The sequence below is a fragment of the Cydia amplana genome, chromosome 17 (assembly GCF_948474715.1).
Source record: "Cydia amplana chromosome 17, ilCydAmpl1.1, whole genome shotgun sequence".
NCBI classification, from domain to species: Eukaryota; Metazoa; Arthropoda; class Insecta; order Lepidoptera; family Tortricidae; genus Cydia; species Cydia amplana.
Window position 1 is genome coordinate 4,580,770 of NC_086085.1, and position 21,803 is coordinate 4,602,572.

Below are 21,803 nucleotides of genomic sequence, written 5' to 3' on the forward strand. Positions count from 1 at the left end.
CAAGACCAAGTGCGGGTAGTTCGAAAAACTCGCGCGGCTAGACGATGCTGATGTCAACTTGGGTTATTCGTCGACCGCCATTTTGGTAACATAGCCTCGTGATTAATTTCTTTGTTTTTGCTTATTAATATTGTTTAAAGTGTAATATTGGTAGCGTATTATGCAGTAAACTAATGTGGAAGTGTGCAGATAATGAAAAAATTATCATGAAACGCGTATAACCACCATTCTGGCGTCAACGCCGGGTAGCCCACGCGGGTTCTTGTAAAGTCCAGCTATCGCCTTACAAGAACTGAGAACCAGACTACCGAACAACGTCGTGCTCTAGAGCATTTATTTTGGTATTTCTACCTCTAACCGTGGCTGGCTAGAGCCCTAGAGGCCATAATTTTATACTTTTATACCGTACACTGGCTGAATTTTATTACAAATAATATTAATTAATTCGATCCCACGTGGGATCCACTTTGACGTTGGCGAAATCATCGACAGTATCGATGGAGCCATATTACCCAAAGATTGATTGATTGATGTCAACTTAAGCCAGTCTTCTCCGAGACCACGGGGACAACGCCGTCCTCGAAACGTCGGAGGTAAATCTTAAAACTTAGATACGCGATTAAGTCCCGTTGTATAATTTAATAAAATCTAGATTATTTAAGTTTAATATAACATGACCTTTCTACACAGATCCTTTGTGACCTTGCCCGAACCAAATGGCAGAATTATGATATTAAAACACTCCGTAACGCCTCGGGAGCCATTTCTCAAAGCTTTACGACCGTGTTTCATCACCATAACCCGCTGAAGACTAATGCCGTTATCTCCGAAGGGGTTATCGCGAACATCTAAATTCTAAGAGTGTCTGTCTCCGTCTGAATGACAGAGATGGAGTCGCGAGTTTGGTTTTTAGGATTTCGTGGTAGGCCCCTTAGCATACAAAGACTTTCTTGGGCTATGGACAACGTTGATGGCAAACAAGTCGTCCTGCCTTGTAGAAAATAATTATACCTACATTACTTGTTTTATTTATTTAACCTCTAGCCCCCCAGAGACCTATAAAAAGGTCTCCTGTTCCATTCTAATTTAAACTTTGTGTTGACAAAATAAAATTTCATTTTCCTTGGCAAGGTTTGACGTATGGGGCGGCTAGAGGATAAGCATGATCTTCAACAATAACACAATCTTGTGATTGTGTTATTGTTGAAGATCATGCTGTTGTCAGCTAGTCGCTCGCAGTCACCAGCAGTAGTTGATAAAAATTCAAATTTCGCGCGGCGCGCCTAGTCTTTTTTTAGGGGACTCCGCTGTCCGTCTGTCTGTCACCAGGCTTTTTTCCCCGTTTTTTGCGTAATGGTACGGAACTCTTCGTGCGCGAGTCCGACTCGCACTTAGCCGGTTTTTTCCACGTTTTTTCCTAATCAGAACACGATATCGAATATGCCCTTAAACGGATCCCCACTTTATCTTGTATTATATTATATTACCTACACAAATATGTTTACTTAAGTGGTGTGGACACGGCAATGCGCTCTCTCTCTCGGTTTCACACGCGGTATGTCGCATGCGCGGGCACACGACACCGACGGTGAAAGTGCCGGCACTATCGCACATATCTAATTTTATTGTCGCGGTAAATATACGCGTGATATACGGAAAAGGATAGGATTTTTGTGATTAAAAATGTGACAGTCAATTGTTGAAAAGTTTGACAGTAGCTTTTTATACAATCGTTACATCATAATGGTTTGTTGTGTGACATAGACTCTCAACTTAGCTATAGGTATGCATCGAAACAGCTAATTCAAAATTAAAACCAAGTTTCTCACTTTTTGCACTCTTGGTATAACAACGACGTATCAAATTTGATAATTATAGCCAGTTACACCCTTGTTCCACTACGCAGTGCGCGTTTTCTAACAACGCGACTCGAGCGTAAATCGCCCGTTAGTTTTCACTATGTCCCCAAATACCTTAACATTGTATTTTGAATAAAATATAAAAGCAACCTTCATGCCTAAAACATAATGCTCACGTTTGAAAACCAATAAAAGTACATTCGCAGGATTTTACTGCGTCCCCAAACGGCCTGACTACAATCTTAAACTTGGTGTTTTACTTATTTTGCTATAATAAAAGCAACCGCGATTGGTACAACGTAAAGTCCATTTTTGTAAACCAGCGATAGAGGTAGCAAATTCCCCGGTTTGTAAATCTATATATATAAATGCAAGTGTCCTGACTGACTGACTGACTGACTGACTGACTGATTCATCAACGCAGAGCCGAAACTACAAAAGCTAGAAAGTTGAAATTTGCACACTAGGTTGCATTTATAAAGTGTACAAGAGATAAGAAGCGATTTTGAAAAATTCAACCCCTAAGGGGGTTAAAAAGGGGATGAAAGGTTGTATGGGGTACAAGTTTTATTTTAAACTAGGAATTTAAAACTTTGTAAAAATGTATTATATTAAAAAACAAGAAAACTAATTTCAGCGTTTTTGAAAATTCATCCCCCAAGGTGGTGAAAAAGGGGTTGAAAGTTTGTATGGAGATCAAATATTTTTGTGAGTGTGGGACTTGAAACTTTGTACATGGGGAAATTATTATAAGACAGAAAAAGTAATTTCAGCGTTTTTGAAAATTCATCCCCTAACAGGGTTAAAAAGGGGTTGAAAATTTGAATCCATTACAAATGCTTTGAAACTTCTTAGAAAGGCATAATAGCCGATTACAAAAAAAAGTAATTGCGACGTTTTAGGAAATTCATCCCCTAAGGGGGGTGAAAAAGGGGATGAAATTTTGTCCTGGGGTGCAAATTTTATTTTAAACAAGGAATTTGAAACTTTGTGAAAATGTATTACATTAAAAAACAAGAAAAGTAATTTCTGCGTTTTCGAAATTTCATCCCCCAAGGTGGTGAAAAAGGGGTTGAAAATCTGTATGGAGATCAAATATTTTTGTGAGTGTGGGACTTGAAACTTTGTATATCGGGATATTATTATAAGACAGGAAAAGTAATTTCAGTGTTTTTGAAAATTCATCCCCTAACAGGGTTAAAAAGGGATTGAAAGTTTGAATCCATTAAAAATGCTTTGAAACTTCTTAGAAAGGCATAATAGCCGATTACAAAAAAAAGTAATTGCGTTGTTTTAGAAAATTCAACCCCTAAGGGGGTAAAAAAGGAGATGAAACTTTGTCCTGGGGTGTAAATTTTATTTTAAGCTAGGAATTTGAAACTTTGTAAAAATGTATTATATTAAAAAACAAGAAAACTAATTTCTGCATTTTCGAAAATTCATCCCCCAAGGTGGTGAAAAAGGGGTTGAAAGTTTGTATGTAGATCAAATATTTTTGTTAGTGTGGGACTTGAACCTTTATATATGGGGATATTATTATATAATAGGAAAAGTAATTTCAGCGTTTTTGAAAATTCATCCCCTAACAGGGTTAAAAAGGGATTGAAAGTTTGAATCCATTACAAAAGCTTTGAAACTTCTTAGAAAGGCATAATAGCCGATTACAAAAAAAAAGTGCGACGTTTTAGGAAATTCAACCCCTAAGGGGGTAAAAAAGGGAATAAAACTTTATCATGGGGTGCAAATTTTATTTTAAGCTAGGACCTTGAAACTTCGTAAAAAGGTATTAAATTAAAAAAAAAAGAAAACTAATCTCAGCGTTTAAAAAAAAATCATCCCCCGAGGTGGTGAAAAAGGGGTTGAAAGTTTGTACGGAGATCAAATATTTTTGAGAGTGCGGGACTTGAATCTTTGTATAAAGCCATATTATTAGAACTCAAGAAAAGTAATTTCAACGTTTTTAAAAATTTGTCCCTTAAAAGGGTTAAAAAGGGGTTGAAAGATTGTATAGGGTTTAAATTTAATTTTAAGCTACGGATTTGTAACTTCGTACAAAGTTATTTCATTAAAAGAGAAGAAAACTAATTTCAGCGTTTTTTTAAAATTCAACATTTAAGGTGGTGAAAAAGGGGTTGAAAATTTGTATGGAGGTCAAAATTTTTTTTTAAGTGCGGGACTTGAATCTTTGTATAATGACATACTATTAGAATACGAGAAAAGTAATTACAGCGTTTTTAAAAATTCATCCCCTATAAGGGTCCAAAAGGGGTTGAAAGTTTGTATAGGGTTCAAATTTTATTTAAAGCTAGGAACTTGAAACTTCGTAAAAAGGTATTTTATTAAAAAATAAGAAAACCTATTCAGCGTTTTTAAAAATTCATCCCCCGAGGAGGTGAAAAAGGGGTTGAAAGAGTGTATGAAGATCAAATATTTTTGCGAGTGCGGGACTTAAATCTTTGTATAAAGTCAGTCAGTCGCGCGCGCGCATCGGTTCGTACGGTAGTTTCGCTCGCATAATTCATTGCCCAAGGTGGTGAAAGGGGGTTGAAAATTTGTATGGAACCCAAATATTTATTTGAGTGCGGGACTTGAAACGTTGTATAAAGGCATATTATTAGAATACAAGAAAAGTAATTTCAGCGTTTTTAAAAATTCATCCCCTAAAGGTTTAAACAGGGGTTGAGAGTTGGTAGAGGGTTCAAATTTTATTTAAAGCTAGGAACTTCTAACGTCGTAAATAGGTGGTTAGGTAGCAGGGTTTATTAAACAGTGGACTTCAAAATCTTCTGGGGGTTGAGAGAGATTATATCGAGAACAATTTTATTCAGTTAGGGGCTTGAAACTTTGTAGCCAGGTTGTGAAAGACAAATCTCATGCGTTGTATAATAATTAACAAATGATTAACCGTCCCTACTGCTATCTTTTGCTGCCTAATGTTCTAAGCTAATGTAGAATTTATAACCACCAATATACAAATCCACGCGTACGAAGTCGCGGGCAACAGCTAGTTTTTCATATGCGAGAGAAGCCCGTTGTTTACGCATTAAATAATGCGGACTGAATTTAAATAAATATTCGACAATATAACCTCGTTTTCAACACATACACGTCCATTTTAACTAGTATTTATTTAATTAATAACGAATAATATAGTCCTCCATGTCGTATCCGACAACGGCGACCCTTACAATCGCAAATCCGAACCAAACTTTGTATTAAATATTCGATCGCTCTGTGTACAATAAAGCTTACGAATCACTAGCATAGATATAGAATAAAGAACTAACCTATTAAGTCAGTGATCACAAGTAAAAACGTAAAGTTATGAGGCGGAGATGAGAGGAGACGTGCGGGAATCAACAAATCTGACTTTCCATCAGAGAAGGCTCCTTAATGCTTCATGTGCAATAAGGAAGCTTCTATCACAATTTATGTTGGAATATCTGATAGAAAGGTCCTTATTACACATGAAACATAACGACCCTTTTGTGGTGGAAAGCCATAAATAGCATTGGTTGTCTTCTCCGCTGCGCTGTATTACCACCAATGCTAATTTTAGATTCCAACAATTTCAGGTTCATTCCCACTTGATCTCCGCCTCCGTGGAAATAGCCAACGTGCCAATAGCTTACGCTCCGTAGCGATCGAAACGCAACTGCAATATCACTGTCGCACTAATATGGAAGAGTGATAGAGAGACACAAAGCGATTCGATGGCGAAGCGATAGTGATTGTCAACTTGGCTAGGCCGCCAGTGGCATGTTCGTAATCTAGTGCTTGTTTAGTGTTAGGTTTAGAAACGGCCGCACACGATAGTGGGTAAGTGATAGTGGTGAAATCGAGAAAGCGGCATCAATGACCTCCGTCCGTGCTGTTTATTGAGCACTTTAATGTTGTTCAGCCTATCTTTCCTAGAAAATTATTAAAATATTTGATCTACAGTTCTTACTAAAACAATCGGTAGAGTGTTCATTCTCATACTAATTTCTGCCCGCGACTTCGCCTGCATAGAACATCATAAACTGTCATTCAATTCAATAGAACTTGCTAACTATGTAAACAAACCGCCATACTAAAATTGACACTGAATATAAATTCACTAGTAACTTTTGTTTACATAGAGCAAGTTCTATTGAATGACATTATGACACTTTAGATACTCAATTATTTGCAACGTGACATAAAACTCCTTGCCTTTCATAGTTCTAGGTCAACGCTATAAATTTTGATTCCCTTCTGAGAGTCGAAATTTAAGTTTGATTTTTTCACAGCTTCAAGGGATTGTAGACCTGAGTCTTTATGGTTTTAATTTCAACTCGATTCCTCCACGCGTTACCGAGATAAAGGGTCTTGCACACAAATGGACGGACAGATAACAAAGTGATCCTATATTCCTTTTTTCCCTTTGATGAGTTTGGGGTACGGAACCCTAAAAATATAAGTAGCTTATCTTGCCATTAAAACCTTTAATTTAAAAAATGGACCGGTATTTCATAATAGCGATAGGCTAATGGATAGGTAGTTACTGTGAATGGGTACACTATTAGCCCTATAGCGACGCATTCGAGCGTCACTGATGTGCGCTAGTTGATCAAATGCCGGAGCACCGGTAACCCGTAATGCTATTTATGTATACCTGTTTATTACGTGCTGGTACATGTACCATTTGCAGAGCGTACGAGGAAAAAAATACAAAAAACGACAATAGGACAATCTTTAAAAAGCTACGTAGCTTTAATACCAATAATGCCAACCAATAATGTACCAATAATGGTGCCTGTGGTGAAGCCTGAAGCCTATTTTTTTACGTGTTACGGTGACTGCCATTCCTCAACCTATCAACAGAGCGGCAGCTGACGTCCACGAGGGTTCATAATACATAGCCGTTAACCACTATACGAGTTATCACCCGGGAGGCGATTGGTCATGGAAATCTGTTCCTGACTCGCGGTCTACTCGTACTTGCAGAATGACTTCGTAAGTCTGATACAAAACACAAAAATATATTAACATAACATGATAATAAAATCGCCAATAGAATCCCGTTAAGGCCATTTTTATTTAGGTACAAGAACATGGTGAGCAGAAAAGCCTTATTATGCTTTACTCATGGGACTCAGAGATTGGTGTGTGTAATATCCCATAATTTATTCCAGAACACTCTCTGAATAAAAATTCCGGGCACAAACATTACGAGTTCATGCAAGCATGCCTGCGCATAAAAAATAAAAACCCTTTATATAAGGCCATTGTTTAGCCCACGCCTTACAGGCTTTGTACTGCAGACGCTTTAAAAGTCTATGAGAAAGCTTTTTAATTAGTACATTAATGGTGTATTAATGTTGGGACGCAATACAACATGGTTGTATTGAGTGGACATGGACATTATAAAAGACGTGACCTCCTCTCTGGCCTGTCGCAGTTGGCCAATTTTTATATAACCGAACAGCAGCACGCACTGCGTTGGTTCATCGTTGTTTTGTATTATATAACTGACATTACACAGTAACATAAGCGTATTTAAAAACTGTTAGGCTTTGGTTAGGCTACTGTATTTGGCATTAGTAGACTCGGTGATTAACTATGGCTTATCAAGCTATGGCAACACGTATTAGACGTATCTACAAAGAATATTTGATAACATTGATTACCAATTAAAACCAAAATACTCCTTAAAACAAAACCATAGATGTAAGACCAAAACTAAGTAAAGGTAATAACTTAAAGGGCACAAAAGCAAAAGAGAAATATTTACGAGAAATATAAGCCATAAGAAAGCGTCATCACTGCATTTAATGAAATGTAAGACTAGAAAGTTGACCCTTATAATCCAAAATAGAATAGGCCTACATTCTCATTCAACTTAATTGAAACATATGAAAGTTGCTGTCAAATGTCAATCTAAATCAGTACACAAAGTTCAATTATTGCAACAATACATGCAATGATGTATGACCCGATTATATCAGACAATGCCAACCTAAAATCGAATCTCTGACATTTGAGATTAGAATAAAAATTTAAAGTCAATTTCTTGACAAGAGGCAAAGCTGAATGCGGCCATTATAATTGTAATTTTAATTTGCATACCAGTAAGCCGCTTATATTAAATAAACTTTTACTTACTTTTCGTTTTAAAGGTCGACCGTTTATATTGTAATCAGATTTGAACCGGGCGTGGGAATAATAAGTTTTTAAGCCTTCACTGCATCAATGAATAATTTTACAAAATGTTACTAAAAACTACTGTTATCTAAACTGGGTGGAAGCAAAACTTTTAAAAATTGTATGAAATTTGTTTTTTGCTCCTATTATAACTCTTATAACAATCAAATACTCGATAAAACTTAAACGAAGGGGCGAATAAATATTAGGGTGTCCCTTATTTTACGATTTTCATAAATAAATAACGCATACCCCCTTCAGTTCCTTTTATCCCAAAACACTCTGTAAAAAAATTCAGGTCTTTCCTGTAACTGTAACCCGTGCCGACTTTCAAATACAAATACAAATACAAATGCATTTATTTCATTACTTTTTACATCACCCTCTCTCTCTTTTCTTTTTACTTTCATGAGATTTTCCCATACAATGTATGAAAATAACATTATTTTTCTTTTTTTTTCATATCGATTTTGTATAATATTGCCATGTTGCATTTATTTAACAAACAAATCTCGATGCGAACACAAAACGAATGAACAATTCAAATTAATGTCTGGTCAAATTTCTCCATAGTAATTTGTATGGGAATTTCAGTTGTAAGTCGGCACGGGTTCTTGTTACTGGAATATCCTGAAAAAAAAAATCAGGGTGTTTTGGAGTAGTATCGATAACAACGCATACCCCCTAAATATAAATTTAGGGGGTATGCGTTGTTAATTTTAAAAATCGCATAATAATAGGAACACCCTAATAAATATACAGTAAGTACATGTATATACAGTAATGACAAAATCTAGGGAGGAAAATGTGGACTACGTTTTTATGGAGCAGAGGTCTTCCACTATCCTCTTAAGGATGGACCCTAAATCATACCATAACTGTTCCAACCGTAGGTACTTTTGGCGTATTAAAGTCACAATTGAAAACCTGATTAAGTAGAGTTAGACCAAGATAAGTCTGCAACGATTTTGATAGCACATGCAATGCAAATTTTATTTTAAACGTCAAAGGTTTACGAAATTATGACGTAAGTATAAATAACGCTTGCACTGCATATGCTATCAAAATCGTTGCACACCTTTCTTGGCCTAAATCTAAGAACCACCCGAAAACTACGATTAGGTACAAACAAAGGCTTTTTTGTTTCTATTCTACATTGAATAAAACTGCGAAGTGAAACGATTGTGCGCGGGTCATTTCATTTCGTCGAGTGTCGCTAACTCGATTCGTCATCGGCATTCCTTAAAAGTCAGTGTTTTCACTTTCTTTCAATGCAAGTTCATTGTCATTGAAACTGTCTGTTTTACTTTGCCTTTCCTTCCTTAGAATGTTGCGTTTATATAATTACTGCGTTTGTGCTGTCTTGCTATTTTAGAAAATACTTGGAAATTATCTAATACATAGTACTTAGTTTTTCTACATTCTTATATTTAAAGATAGTGACCGCTCTTGACAATCATAAGGCCACGTAAAACTTATTGTGAGAGTACAGGTCTTCAAAATCACCATAGGCTATAAGCAACTTTCCATAAGTGTAAGGCCTGAGTGGACGCTCGAGTTGGGCGTGCAGCGGGGCGGGGCGTGCGGCGTGCATGTTAAACAAATGCAAGCGTATAGGAGCAGCCTTAGTGCACGCTGCTCAAATCACTTGTGAGCCCGACGCCACGCTGCACGCCCCGCCGAACGCTCCGCTTCGAGCGTCCACTCAGGCCTTACACAAGTTTGCCGTAAGGTCACTGATTTGCATGGGACAAAGAGAAAGAACTGTCAATATTGTATAATACTCATACTCGTAACTCATTTAAATTGTTAATCAGAGAGGAAGTGCTACCTACATAATCGTAGGCATATTTCTTCGCCATCATTGAATATTTATGCGGTGTGGTACAGTCAGCATCAAAAGTAACGGACCAGATTATGCGTCAAAAGTATCTACACATTCTCTAACAGTAGGTACCTACGTGATTGTTTAGTCACCCTGTATATAAAAAGCAACAAATGGAGGCCAATTGAAACTTACATTGTGACATCAAGATGATACCTAAAGGTTTCGGCAAACAGGCGCGTTTTCCGGGCGGGGCGTGAGCGTTTTGTATGTAAAAGCGGCGCGCCCCGCTCACGCCGCGCCCGGAAAACGCGCCTGTGTGACGAAGCCTTAAATGATATCAGTTGCGTGCATTTCCCTAGTACTTGTCCGTACATGTATTGACGATGGCACGAGCGAGACGCACGGCCGCTTGCCATCATCATCTTCCTCGCGTTGTCCCGGCATTTTTGCCACGGCTCATGGGAGCCTGGGGTCCGCTTGGCAACTAATCCCAGGAATTGGCGTGGGCACTAGTTTTTACGAAAGCGACTGCCATCTGACCTTCCAACCCAGAGGGTAAACTAGGCCCTTATTGGGATTAGTCCGGTTTCCTCACGGTGTTATCCTTCACCGAAAAGCGACTATCAAATTATATTTCGTATATATACATATAAGTTCCGAAAAACTCATTGGTACGAGCCGGGGTTTGAACCCGCGACCTCCGGATTGCAAGTCGCACGCTCTTACCGCTAGGCCACCAGCGCTTCTCTGCACGACCGCTTGCCATCATTTAGATATAATCTTGCAATGACAAAATGTCATAATGTAAGTTTGAATTGGGCTCATGATCAACAGCAGTGCGCAAGCGCGCATTATTTACTAACAATGGCGCGTGACATCGACTTCCTTCTACAAGCGGATACTTGCCCAAGCTATTGGGAAATTAACGGTATTGAAGAAAATCTACGAAGGCTGGCATTATGTACATTTTATAATTAGTATTAGGTATGTTAGGTAATAAATCGTACAATATGCAATGATCAGAAACCTTTCTTTTAGCTTTGCCGTAGTCGCCTGAAAACAGGGTTGACTGGCGGCCTAGCCAAGGTGACGATCGCTTGCGATTCGCCATCGAATCGCTTTGTGTCTCTCTATCACTCTTCCATATTAGTGCGACAGTGACAGTTGCGTTTCGATCGCTACGGAGCAGCTATTCGCACGTTGGCTACGCGGCCTGACATAGGTATTGACTGAAAGATAGCCACCAAAAGACATAATAGTAGCATATATTATGGTACCATATTCTCTACCCGTGTAGCTTCCCATTAGTGTCCCATCCATTCATATGGAAAAACTTAATCTGACTGCTCTTGTATATACTCTATATCTCTCTCATACTGTTTACACAATTCCCAAAACCCAAACATTAGCATAAGTTACATTGCGCCTTTCACCGCCGACACGGCGCGTGCGCCTTGCGTCATCGCTAGCTTTGTGTGAACGTCACTAACGTGTTTCACGCCTACCTACGAATACTCACTTATCACTACATAGTATAAAACAAAGTCGCTTCCCGCTGTCTGTCTCTATGTATGCTTAGATCTTTAAAACTACGCAACGGATTTTGATGTGGTTTTTTTAATAGATAGAGTGATTCAAGAGGAAGGTTTATGTATAATTTGTTAACCCGTGCGAAGCCGGGGCGGGTCGCTAGTTGAGGATAAACGCGCAAAACCGGCAGCAGATGGCGCATCAATCTGTGTGTTGGTGTTCCAGGGGTCGTAGCCAATTAATAAGCAGTACCTAGTACCTGAGGTTGAAAAAAATCTAATGTATTACTACACCAATAAAAAATAGAACGTAAATAAAATAAAACTCATAAGATACCTATCCATCTATCTATATGTAAAAGAAACTGTTTCAACCTAGTGTTTCACACATACAATACATCTAAAATATATACAGGAAAGTTGCCATATTGCATGTAATTATACTTCCGTTTCAAGATTCCGTTTTTCCTTCAATAGGGAAAACTCTAAATCGTGAGAAGAAAACCCGGTATGGATCATTCACGCGTTCGGAAGCCATTAAAAATGTTAACCTACGCAATCTCTTATCTTACCTAACATTGTTGTTCAAAATAGAACTTTATGTGCGTAACGTAGAGTTTATAATTGCATAAAAAATCATGATGCAATATGCGTGACATTGATGAAAATGTCGTGGAAAGAAATGACACAAACATACGCAATCTCTTAATCCCTCGTGATATTGTATACAAAATTGAGCTTTAAGTTATATACGTAGAGTTCCCAATTAAATAAAAATGATAATGTGATACGAGTGATGATGTATAAATGAATTTGAATGGAGAAAGGAACGAGTCACAAATAACAGAGTGGTGTGTAATGTAAAGCTGTGCTGTATTGTGTGGGTGTGATAATCATAGCGTACTGAGTAGGCACTATTAACGATATTCTCATTATAGTGAAGTATCTGTTATCATGCTTAATCTAGTAACAGACACGATGAACAATCAACAATCAATAGAAATACATAAGTGGGTACAAAACTTGGTAACTACTTAGATTGTGAAGAAATAAAAAGAAACTCGTTTACTATTTTCGGCTACCCGCGTAACGTCGCTACTGGCAATGAAAAACCGGCCAAGTGCGAGTCGGACTCGCGTTCCAAGGGTTCCGTACATTAAGTCCGACTCACGCTTGATTGCACATTTCTAATAGGTTTTCCTATTTTTTTCAAAATTTGAGTTCCACAGACAGTGTAAGGGTTCCGTTTTTAGGGTTCCGTAGCCAAATGGCAAAAAACGGAACCCTTATAGATTCGTCATGTCTGTCTGTCTGTCCGTCTGTCCGTCTGTCCGTCTGTCTGTCCGTCCGTATGTCACAGCCACTTTTCCCCGAAACTATAAGAACTATACTGTTGAAACTTGGTAAGTAGATGTATTCTGTGAACCGCATTAAGATTTTCACACAAAAATAGAAAAAAAACAATAAATTTTTGGGGTTCCCCATACTTCGAACTGAAACTCAAAAAAATTTTTTTCATCAAACCCATACGTGTGGGGTATCTATGGATAGGTCTTCAAAAATGATATTGAGGTTTCTAATATCATTTTTTTCTAAACTGAATAGTTTGCGCGAGAGACACTTCCAAAGTGGTAAAATGTGTGTCCCCCCCCCCCTGTAACTTCTAAAATAAGAGAATGATAAAACTAAAAAAAATATATGATGTACATTACCATGTAAACTTCCACCGAAAATTGGTTTGAACGAGATCTAGTAAGTAGTTTTTTTTTATACGTCTTAAATCGCCTAAATACGGAACCCTTCATGGGCGAGTCCGACTCGCACTTGGCCGCTTTTTTCCTTTTGAGGTACGGAACTTAAAACTGACCTTTGGTGTCCTCTCACCTTTTCAATAAACTTTACAAATTGTCACTCAACAGCAAGGAGTGAAGTAAGTATAATCTCAACAGTATCACTCAACTGCATTTATCAAAAAAATACGTGTCAAATTTCAACAAATCGGAGAATGAGCATGAATAGACAAGCCGCTCAAAAACAAAGTAGTCGTGACAACACCGCAATAGACAACGTCGTCACTCGTCACGTCGGGTCAACGACCGCGGTGAAAGTGCTTTCGAGTTACGTCATCGACGGTTCAATGTCAGGATTTTCATTAATTTTTAACTGTTACGTAAGATAATCGATTCTTAAATGAGGGAAGATGGTTTTTGTTCTAAGTACAGAACGAACAAACTCTAGAGTGCAGAGAGCTGCAGACAGACAAGTAGGTATATGCTTAATAACACATCCCTCATATTTCCTCGACAGCCTACACACACAGGGAAATCGTCCATCAGTCACGGTTGATATTACGATCACGTATGATTGAGCGGTTGCGGTTGGTCATCGCGCCAAACACGCGTGTCCTCGCGCCACTTGCGGCGGGCTTTCCCGACGCTATGCATTCGGAATCGTTGAAATAAGTGTTTAATCTCTACGAACAATAACTACGCATTTATTGGACAACTTCTTTCTTAACATTTTTGAATGATCACGGTTAGTTTCACTAGACTTAAATCGACCGGGATATGAACCGTGATTATTTGGTTTTGATACGACCTTGTCAATTGTTTGTGATTGGCGAGCCCCTCACGCACGACTTTAATTTCATTTAGCATGCACGCATGCACCAATCAGCGTGAACGAGCTTCAAGGTCGTATTAAAGGCAGTTCAAAACTATAACTAATTTTTAAATCTGAATCGGACTCCAGGTCGGCAGTGAGTTCAGTCAGTGCATAACTTTTTACTAGGATCCCTTTGTTTGGCATAATTACTGAAAGTCATAATGTAATCATTGTTAGATTATCATTAGTCATAATTCTGAAACCGTAAATTTTTTTGGACTTTCGCAAGGTTATCCTATAGGTAGGTTAAGTTAGGTTTGTTTTATGGCAATCCTGAAATATTGTGCGTTTTTGAGAAAAACCAAATTATGACTACCGAAAATGCGGGCAAACAATACATTATGACTTAAAACTTTATGGGAAACAATAGAGACCCCTTTTTACTTAATACAGCTCTTTAGGCAGCTCTGCTTGATGAATTAATGATTTAAGTAATGACCAAAGATTACGTGTAGTTATTAACGGTCCGATGCAAATGTATAGGTGAACCAGGATCTATTGAGGGTGCGCCATGTTGTGGAATTTCACTGGAACTAATTTTTTCATACTACACTGAATTGTCACCCTATACATGAGAATAACAGCGCCCTCTTGACAATTATCATATATTACTGGTCGGGCTATAATTCCTAATTTAAACGTCCTCGAGGCGTTCATTACATTCTAATCGCATCTTCAGTGGTGCGTGAGTTTAGTTGCGTGTTTACTATCTGCGCATTTTTTATACACGCACTGACATCGAACAAGTTACTGTAAAAGTTTCAGCTAGCATGCGATTAGGGAAAACTGACAGATTGCCGGAATAATATCTAATCTACCTATCAGTGACAGTTCCTGGCCAATTCACACGATCAGAAAAAAAAACTTCTTTGCTAGTCCGGCTTCTTTCCCAGTTTATTTAGAAAGTATAATATAAGAAGGCATGAAACCTGGCACCTTACATAGGTAAGAAAAAAATAGAAGGGGAGGGTCATTCTCTGAGAATATATCTGCGGGTGCGTCTAATTGCCACGACTCTGTTCATACATTTTGTATGGGTCGCGGCAATAGACAGCAGACATATTTTTTGAGAATGACCCGGGAAACAATTTGTGAAGTGGATATTTCTCCCCGTTCCCCCACTGTTGCGTCTCATTTTCACTCCCAATAAACAATGCTCTTCATTGAATTCCCTACATCAGCCTTTGAAGTACGCGCAGGACGATAAATGATATCATCCAAAAATTCCAATCTGTTATATCCTACACAAAACACCCAACTTCTCACTCAAATAAAACAAACAACAAGCAATCTTACGCGTTTATAAAAAGGTCTATAATTAAATGACAGATAGAATGGATGGATGGAACACATTGGCTGCAATCCTCATTACACAAACACCACCTGTAGGATGGCATCACAATAGCCACAAGGCTGGCCCCTATTTGGTACAGTGAGTGATTAATTTGCGCTCGGTGTGCTTCGTAATTTACTGATGGCTTGTACGGTCAGCAGGTGCGCGTGTTTGCGGTGTAAAACGTTTCCATTTATGTGTTAGTTGACTAATCTTCTGATGAACGCCACTCCGCCAATGTGTCGATTAGTGGATTTGCAGTTCGGATCCTATCATCAGCAATTGCAGAATTTCCTCGCTATTTTCGTCTTGCGTGTTATTTAAAATCTCATAATAATGGCACAACATCCGCAAAACCGCAAGGCCCCTAAAGTTAGACGGACCATGTGGTTAAGATGGCAGAGAAATCCTTACCAAGCCTAGATAGAATTGCCGGATTAGGGCAACGTAAGAAAGCTTTTTGTGACGACCTTATAACATCAAAAAAGATTATCCCATCCTGCGACATAAATAGCCAAAATGAGAATAATTTATCGACAAACGACAAATTGAATTTCAAAAGTAATAAATTAATAATTATCAGAATTACAGATATGCGAACGAACAGCCTTGTGATCATTTCCACATATTAAAAACGTTTTTGTTGCAACGTACGAGTGTATTATTAGTATATTTTATCATACATTAAAAATGTTCTTGTGTATTGAGATAATACTTGTCTTTTATTATTCTGACTGTACACGGAACGTGTTGCGATGCACCGCAATGAATAGCTTTGGTTGGCTGTGTGCGGCGGGTACGAAATGTCACGTATAAACGATATCGGGGAACACCGGGATTTTAGGGTTCTATCCTGATAAACAGACTGATAATGATGCTATGCAAAAAGCTTTGATAAAATAGACACATGTAAGAATGTATAATAGATATTACCGTAAAATGGGGTGAGTAGGCGCAAAACTGACATTCAAACCTCGATAACATTTTATTTTTACATATGCAAACTGAATGGTGTATATAATAAGTGTTCCGGACGTTTGTATTTTAGTTTTTATCTTATCTTTGACGATAAAGAGGAAAACCCACCTCACCCCGTAGTGCCTCGTATTTGGGGTGAGAGGGCTTTTCATACAAAGGTGATTTTGCAAGAATGTTGGATCGATTTTTTTTTATTATGCGTATTACTATAGCTCCATTTTAAATTGGAATACATTATTTTTGTAGCAGTAGCCTTAAAATCCCTTCTCACCCCCCTCTCAAACCTTCTCTCCCCATTCATAACCCACCTCTCCCCGCGAAACCTACTCACCCCATTTTACGGTATGTATGTTCATGATATAGGTATATTTTGCAAAGTATTTCCATTGGACCTTAATTAGATAATAATGTCCTCTTCGATTCGAAATCGAAAATTCAAAATAATATTATCAGTAATACTGGAGATGCATCAACTACTTCATATACCTAGTACCTACGAGTACATTGTATAAAAATATTGCACTACATTTTGCGTTTAAGGGTCGGTTTATAGTATGGGAAATTGATAAGTAGTTTTCTTTGAAGTGAGGTGGATCAGTCCTTCTATTGAGTTGATGTGGAGTGCCACTGGCTCTTAGTATTCTTTCGTATAATGACATTATCAGGCTCTGAACAACAGTAACTAAAGTTCCAAATGTCCTCTAAAGTAATGTTTTGTTATTGTTCCAGAAGTTTCGTGTGTAATGAAGCAATGTCGGCGGCGGTGAGGGCGGCGCTGCTCTGCGCGTGCGCGATGCTGCTGCACCACGGTGAGTACGTCAATTAATTTAAACTGCGATTTTGAACATGAATGGACCTTATCACGTTGCGATAAGGTTTACGGATGGTCGGGTACATGTGTAAACGCCATGGTACCATTACCTTTACGTCCATTACCAGGCGTGGCTCACTCTGCGATTCCGTCGCGTCGCTACAAGTACATGCGGCCCACACCAATTTTGGTGTCTGTCTAGCCATAGTAGTTGCCGCGCACCCGGCGCACCGCTACGGAACGGACGCCTGCTCGCGCTTGCGCCACCTAGCGGCCATATCTGTCGTAATAGACGTGTTTTGTTATGGCTCCTCTACACGATGGGCCAGCGCCGACCACTCCAAGGGACGCAGCCATGCGGTGGAATGAGATAGCAATATCACTTGCTCCCTCTAACGCATAAATGCGTCCCTTGGAGTGGTCGGCGCTGGCCCATCGTGTAGAGGAGCCATTAGAGAGTGAACCTTCTGTACTATTATTTATTCTGTGCCATTACCATCAAATCATAGAATCAAGGCCAATAGTAGACACTGCCCCTCCCAACTCCTCGGGTTCAGGATCCATTAATTCAGAGACTCGTGATGGTTATCGTGAGGGGCAGAGACAATCTAAAGCCTCATTGGTTTGTGCATTCATTATTTGACAATTGGATTGAAGTATTGCAAATTCGGTCACCAAGAATGGTAATAGGGCTTACTCCATTAATATCAACCATAAATGTGTTAATAAAAGCATACTTATAGGTATCGTTAGTAAACTGCAAAAAAATCTAAAGCTAACTTTGTCTTCAGGTACCTAACGACAAAGGGGCTTTCGATTATCAAAACAATACCCATGCCAAATTAATTCTTTTGTTTCCAGCTCGCGCGGAGCTGATCGGGCGATGTCCCGTCAACGCGACGTGTCCGGCGCGTGCGTCGCCTTGTGCGGACGACAACGAGTGCGGCGAACAGGTCTGCTGCGACACCTCATGCGGCAAGACGTGCGTGGACCCGCTGTATACTGGTATGACCATTTCTTTCGTCTCATGTTAGTCTGGTGCCTCATACATAAGTACCTACATCCACGTGGAAGATAATCGGTGAAGGGAGCAAGTGTGTTGCAACACCTAAGCTGCTACAAGAAAGCGTGGACTAGACAATTAAGCTCAGGCTAATCGAGTACACTTTAGCAAGTCACTATGCGCTAAAGAAAAACAGGATTCAGTGTGGTGCACTGACATTCCTCACGGTTCTAAGATTTAAGAGGTTAGCCTAATAGTTGGATATATACCAATTGCTTGTAGAGCAGTTAAGAATCTTCTGGTACCTAGACCACTTCTCAGAGATGGTTATTTAAAGGCGTTTAGACGGTGCGCGAACTCGCATGCGATTTTAGTTGTTACATTGCGGACTGTTGGTTACGTCCAATTCAACCGACCGATCAAAACCCGCAATGTAATGAAACTCGCATGCATCATCTAAATGAGCCCTAAGAATTCATTCCTTTTCCAGGCTGTGAAAATATCAAACTGTCTTCCGAGAGAATATCCCGAGCTCTAGCGGCTGAGAACAGCCGCGGAGGACGAGGACTCATCAAATCAGTCCGAGCTCCTCGGTGTAGGACCAGCGATGGGGAGTTCGAAGAGATCCAGTGCGATAATGAGATCGTCAGCTCTTGCTGGTGCGTCGATCAGGCTGGTTTTGAGGTGAGCTTTTAGACAACCTGCCTTCGAAGAGGTATCTTGGGTGCTAGCAGCTGAGAATCAGTCCGAGCTCCTCGGTGTAGAACCAGCGATGGGGAGTTCGAAGTGATCCAGTGCGAATCCAGCCAGTGCCAGTAAAGAGATCGTCAGCTTAAACTGTTTCTGTTTCTTCAGGTTCCCGGCACCCGCGCCCCGGCCGCCGCCCTAGTCAACTGCACACGTAAAGCTCCCTGCGCGGCCCACACCTGCCGCATGCTGTGCCCGCTCGGCTTCGAGCTGGATGCTAACGGCTGCCCGCTCTGCAAATGCCGAGATCCTTGTAATGGCATCACCTGTCCTGGCCAGTTATCATGCCAATTGGATGAGACTCCCTGCCTTCGACCGCCATGCCCGCCTGTTCCTAACTGTGAGTTTCTACATAAGTATGGCTAACCTTGGCTTTCAGCGGGATTGTAAATGATGCAAGCTTTTCAAATTTTCGGATGTCTGTAAATGGCATCAGCCTCACTTGTCATTACAAACTATACGGTATCAGACCCTTGCACATGTCAAATATATAATATATTGCACATTGCAATGTCATATGTCAAATATAGCTCTACTTTTTCCACAGGCAAGAGAGCAAGAAGCCTCCAGAACATCTGTCCAGCCGGCGAACCTCTGCTCATATCAGAAACCAGCCGTCCGTTCCTGTGCGGGACTGATCCTGGCAAACCGAACTGCCCACCTCTTTACAAATGTCTGGTTGAGTCAGGCAAGTAACCACTTATTAATGTTATTTTATTCAGACGAAATATACATAAATACTTTCAGTAATTCTCAAGCCCATATGGAAACTCAGCCTTTAATTTTCTATTTTGTTTTCATCCTAGCTACTTCTTAAAAACTCTTTATTTGAATATCTATCTGTAGTGGTCTCTCTCTCTCTCATTTAAAATTGGCTGTCTATCCAAGCGAGATATATTTATTGAAGCAGAATCCACAGAGCACCAACCTCATTAGTGTGACAGACGTGTCGTGTCGCCTTTCAGTTTGCAATCTCTTTGAGTAAACCAGTCCGATACCATCAAGTATCCATTAACCAATAACCACGTTTTCAAATTCCAGGAAATGACTACGGAGTATGCTGTCCAGCATCTTTAGCACTACGCAAAGCCGGCACTTGCCCCGCTCCAACCACATCCAGCGATGAATGTGGAACCCCCTGTGCCCACGACTTAGAATGCCCTTCCATGGAGAAGTGCTGCGACTCCGGAGAATGCGGCAAGCACTGCGTCTTACCCCAGAATGTCACCATGTGTCACCAGCAGAAGATGCTTGCTGAACTGCTGGTGGTCAGCGAGAAGGAGGGTAGAGGCTATGTGCCGCAATGCGCGGCGGATGGGTCGTTCGAGTCCAGGCAGTGTTCGAGGAATGGACTTGTCTGCTGGTTAGTATCTCAGTTAATAATCTCTTCTGTTCGTCATTTTGGAAAACCATTTTTGACAATAAGATTTGATTTGACTAAATAAATTATCTCAAATAGCGATGAGCTTGCTCATATTTTTGGTTTCTTTCTTTCTGGTGCTTTAAAAAAATATGAAATCTTAATATTGTTCTTACTCGTAATTCATATAATCTTCACCAGGTGCGTAGACACCGAAGGCAACAAGCTCCGCGGCTCCATGGGTCCGTCTCCCTCCGTCCAATGCTCCGAGAAGCCCGGCCCAGTCCGCGAAGGTGGCCGCAGCCTTAACTCCTGCCCAAGAGCCCTGTGTGCTGGGGTCTGCGAGTATGGATACAAGAGCGCTAACGGATGTCCCACTTGTGAATGTGACGATCCTTGTGAAGGATACCCTTGTGGGGAGGGCGAGGAATGTATTAGAGTCAGGGATGCGGACTGTACAGGCGAGCTATGTACTGGATACCCTGTATGTGAGTATTCATAAAGGTTGCTGAAAGCTTTAATCCGCTGCAAAATGGACTGAGGAAATCGGCAACTCCTTTTCCCCGGCAATAATTTTTCAATAGATAGTAAATAGTTACTACCATAAATTTTCCCAGGTCGCCCCCGAGTAACCTACGAAAACCCCTGCGAATCCGGCACCCCATTCACGGACATCACTGACGGCACCGTGGTCGGCTGCGGCAGCGACCAAGACTGCCCGTACGCACACGTGTGTACTAGGAGCCGACGAAGCGGAGCTGCTTTGTGCTGTTTAGATCCTAAATACGAGTCAAATTCGACGGAGACGGATCTTACTGAAGTAAGCAGGGATTAAGTCCAGAAGACGCTTGATTTCAGATATGCTGTATGTACTGAAGCCATTGAAAGTCATCCACAGAAAAGAAGCCATCGGATTTTATCTTTAATTTGCCATATACACACAGGTTCGATCATGTACGTGGCGGCCGTAAGTGGTAGGTAATGGAAAGTCACTGTGCGGTATGTGGTTTCAGATAAATTACGAATCCTGCGGCGCGGAAGCTGAGGCCGTTTGCGACCACAACTCCACCATCAGCTGCGGAGACGGTGACTGCGAAGACGGGCTGGTGTGCTGTTCCACTGTCAACTGCGGGCCGGTGTGCGTGGACCCGGCCAAGATGAGGCTGCAGACGGATAGGGTTGACGACACGCCTACCAGTAAGTGATGCCCATAATTACGTAACAATTGAATATAATTCTTATCAGTATTTAAAACCCAAAAAATCTGTAAGATCAGTTTCATTGCTGTTAAATCAAACTTATCTTTCGGCAGCAACAGCAATTCGTTGAACTAATATGTCACTGTTTTGAATACCACGTCGGTAAAAAAAAACAGTCCACCTTGTGGTAAGCTACGGACGATTGCTTCAGTACTTTCACATGAGCGTTGCCGACCTTTTAATAATACTGAAAGCCCCATATTATAGAAACTTACTATGAAGAACTTTAGTTTTTTTTTAAACCTCGGAATCAAATTCATACCGCGG

At 40.1% G+C, this 21,803-nt stretch overlaps 1 protein-coding gene across 1 annotated transcript in view; it reads left to right on the forward strand.

Annotated features, from left to right (window-relative positions):
* LOC134655744 (neurogenic locus notch homolog protein 4-like) overlaps window positions 1-21,803 on the forward strand; it is a 93,524-nt gene that overhangs the window by 54,735 nt on the left and 16,986 nt on the right. The window contains exons 2-10 of the mRNA XM_063511210.1: window positions 17,086-17,165; window positions 18,029-18,172; window positions 18,661-18,854; window positions 19,026-19,257; window positions 19,465-19,605; window positions 19,959-20,280; window positions 20,479-20,765; window positions 20,895-21,097; window positions 21,291-21,474. Of these exons, the coding sequence (XP_063367280.1) occupies window positions 17,108-17,165; window positions 18,029-18,172; window positions 18,661-18,854; window positions 19,026-19,257; window positions 19,465-19,605; window positions 19,959-20,280; window positions 20,479-20,765; window positions 20,895-21,097; window positions 21,291-21,474 (1,765 nt within the window). The 5' untranslated portion in view covers window positions 17,086-17,107. The remainder of the gene's footprint in view (window positions 1-17,085; window positions 17,166-18,028; window positions 18,173-18,660; window positions 18,855-19,025; window positions 19,258-19,464; window positions 19,606-19,958; window positions 20,281-20,478; window positions 20,766-20,894; window positions 21,098-21,290; window positions 21,475-21,803) is intronic.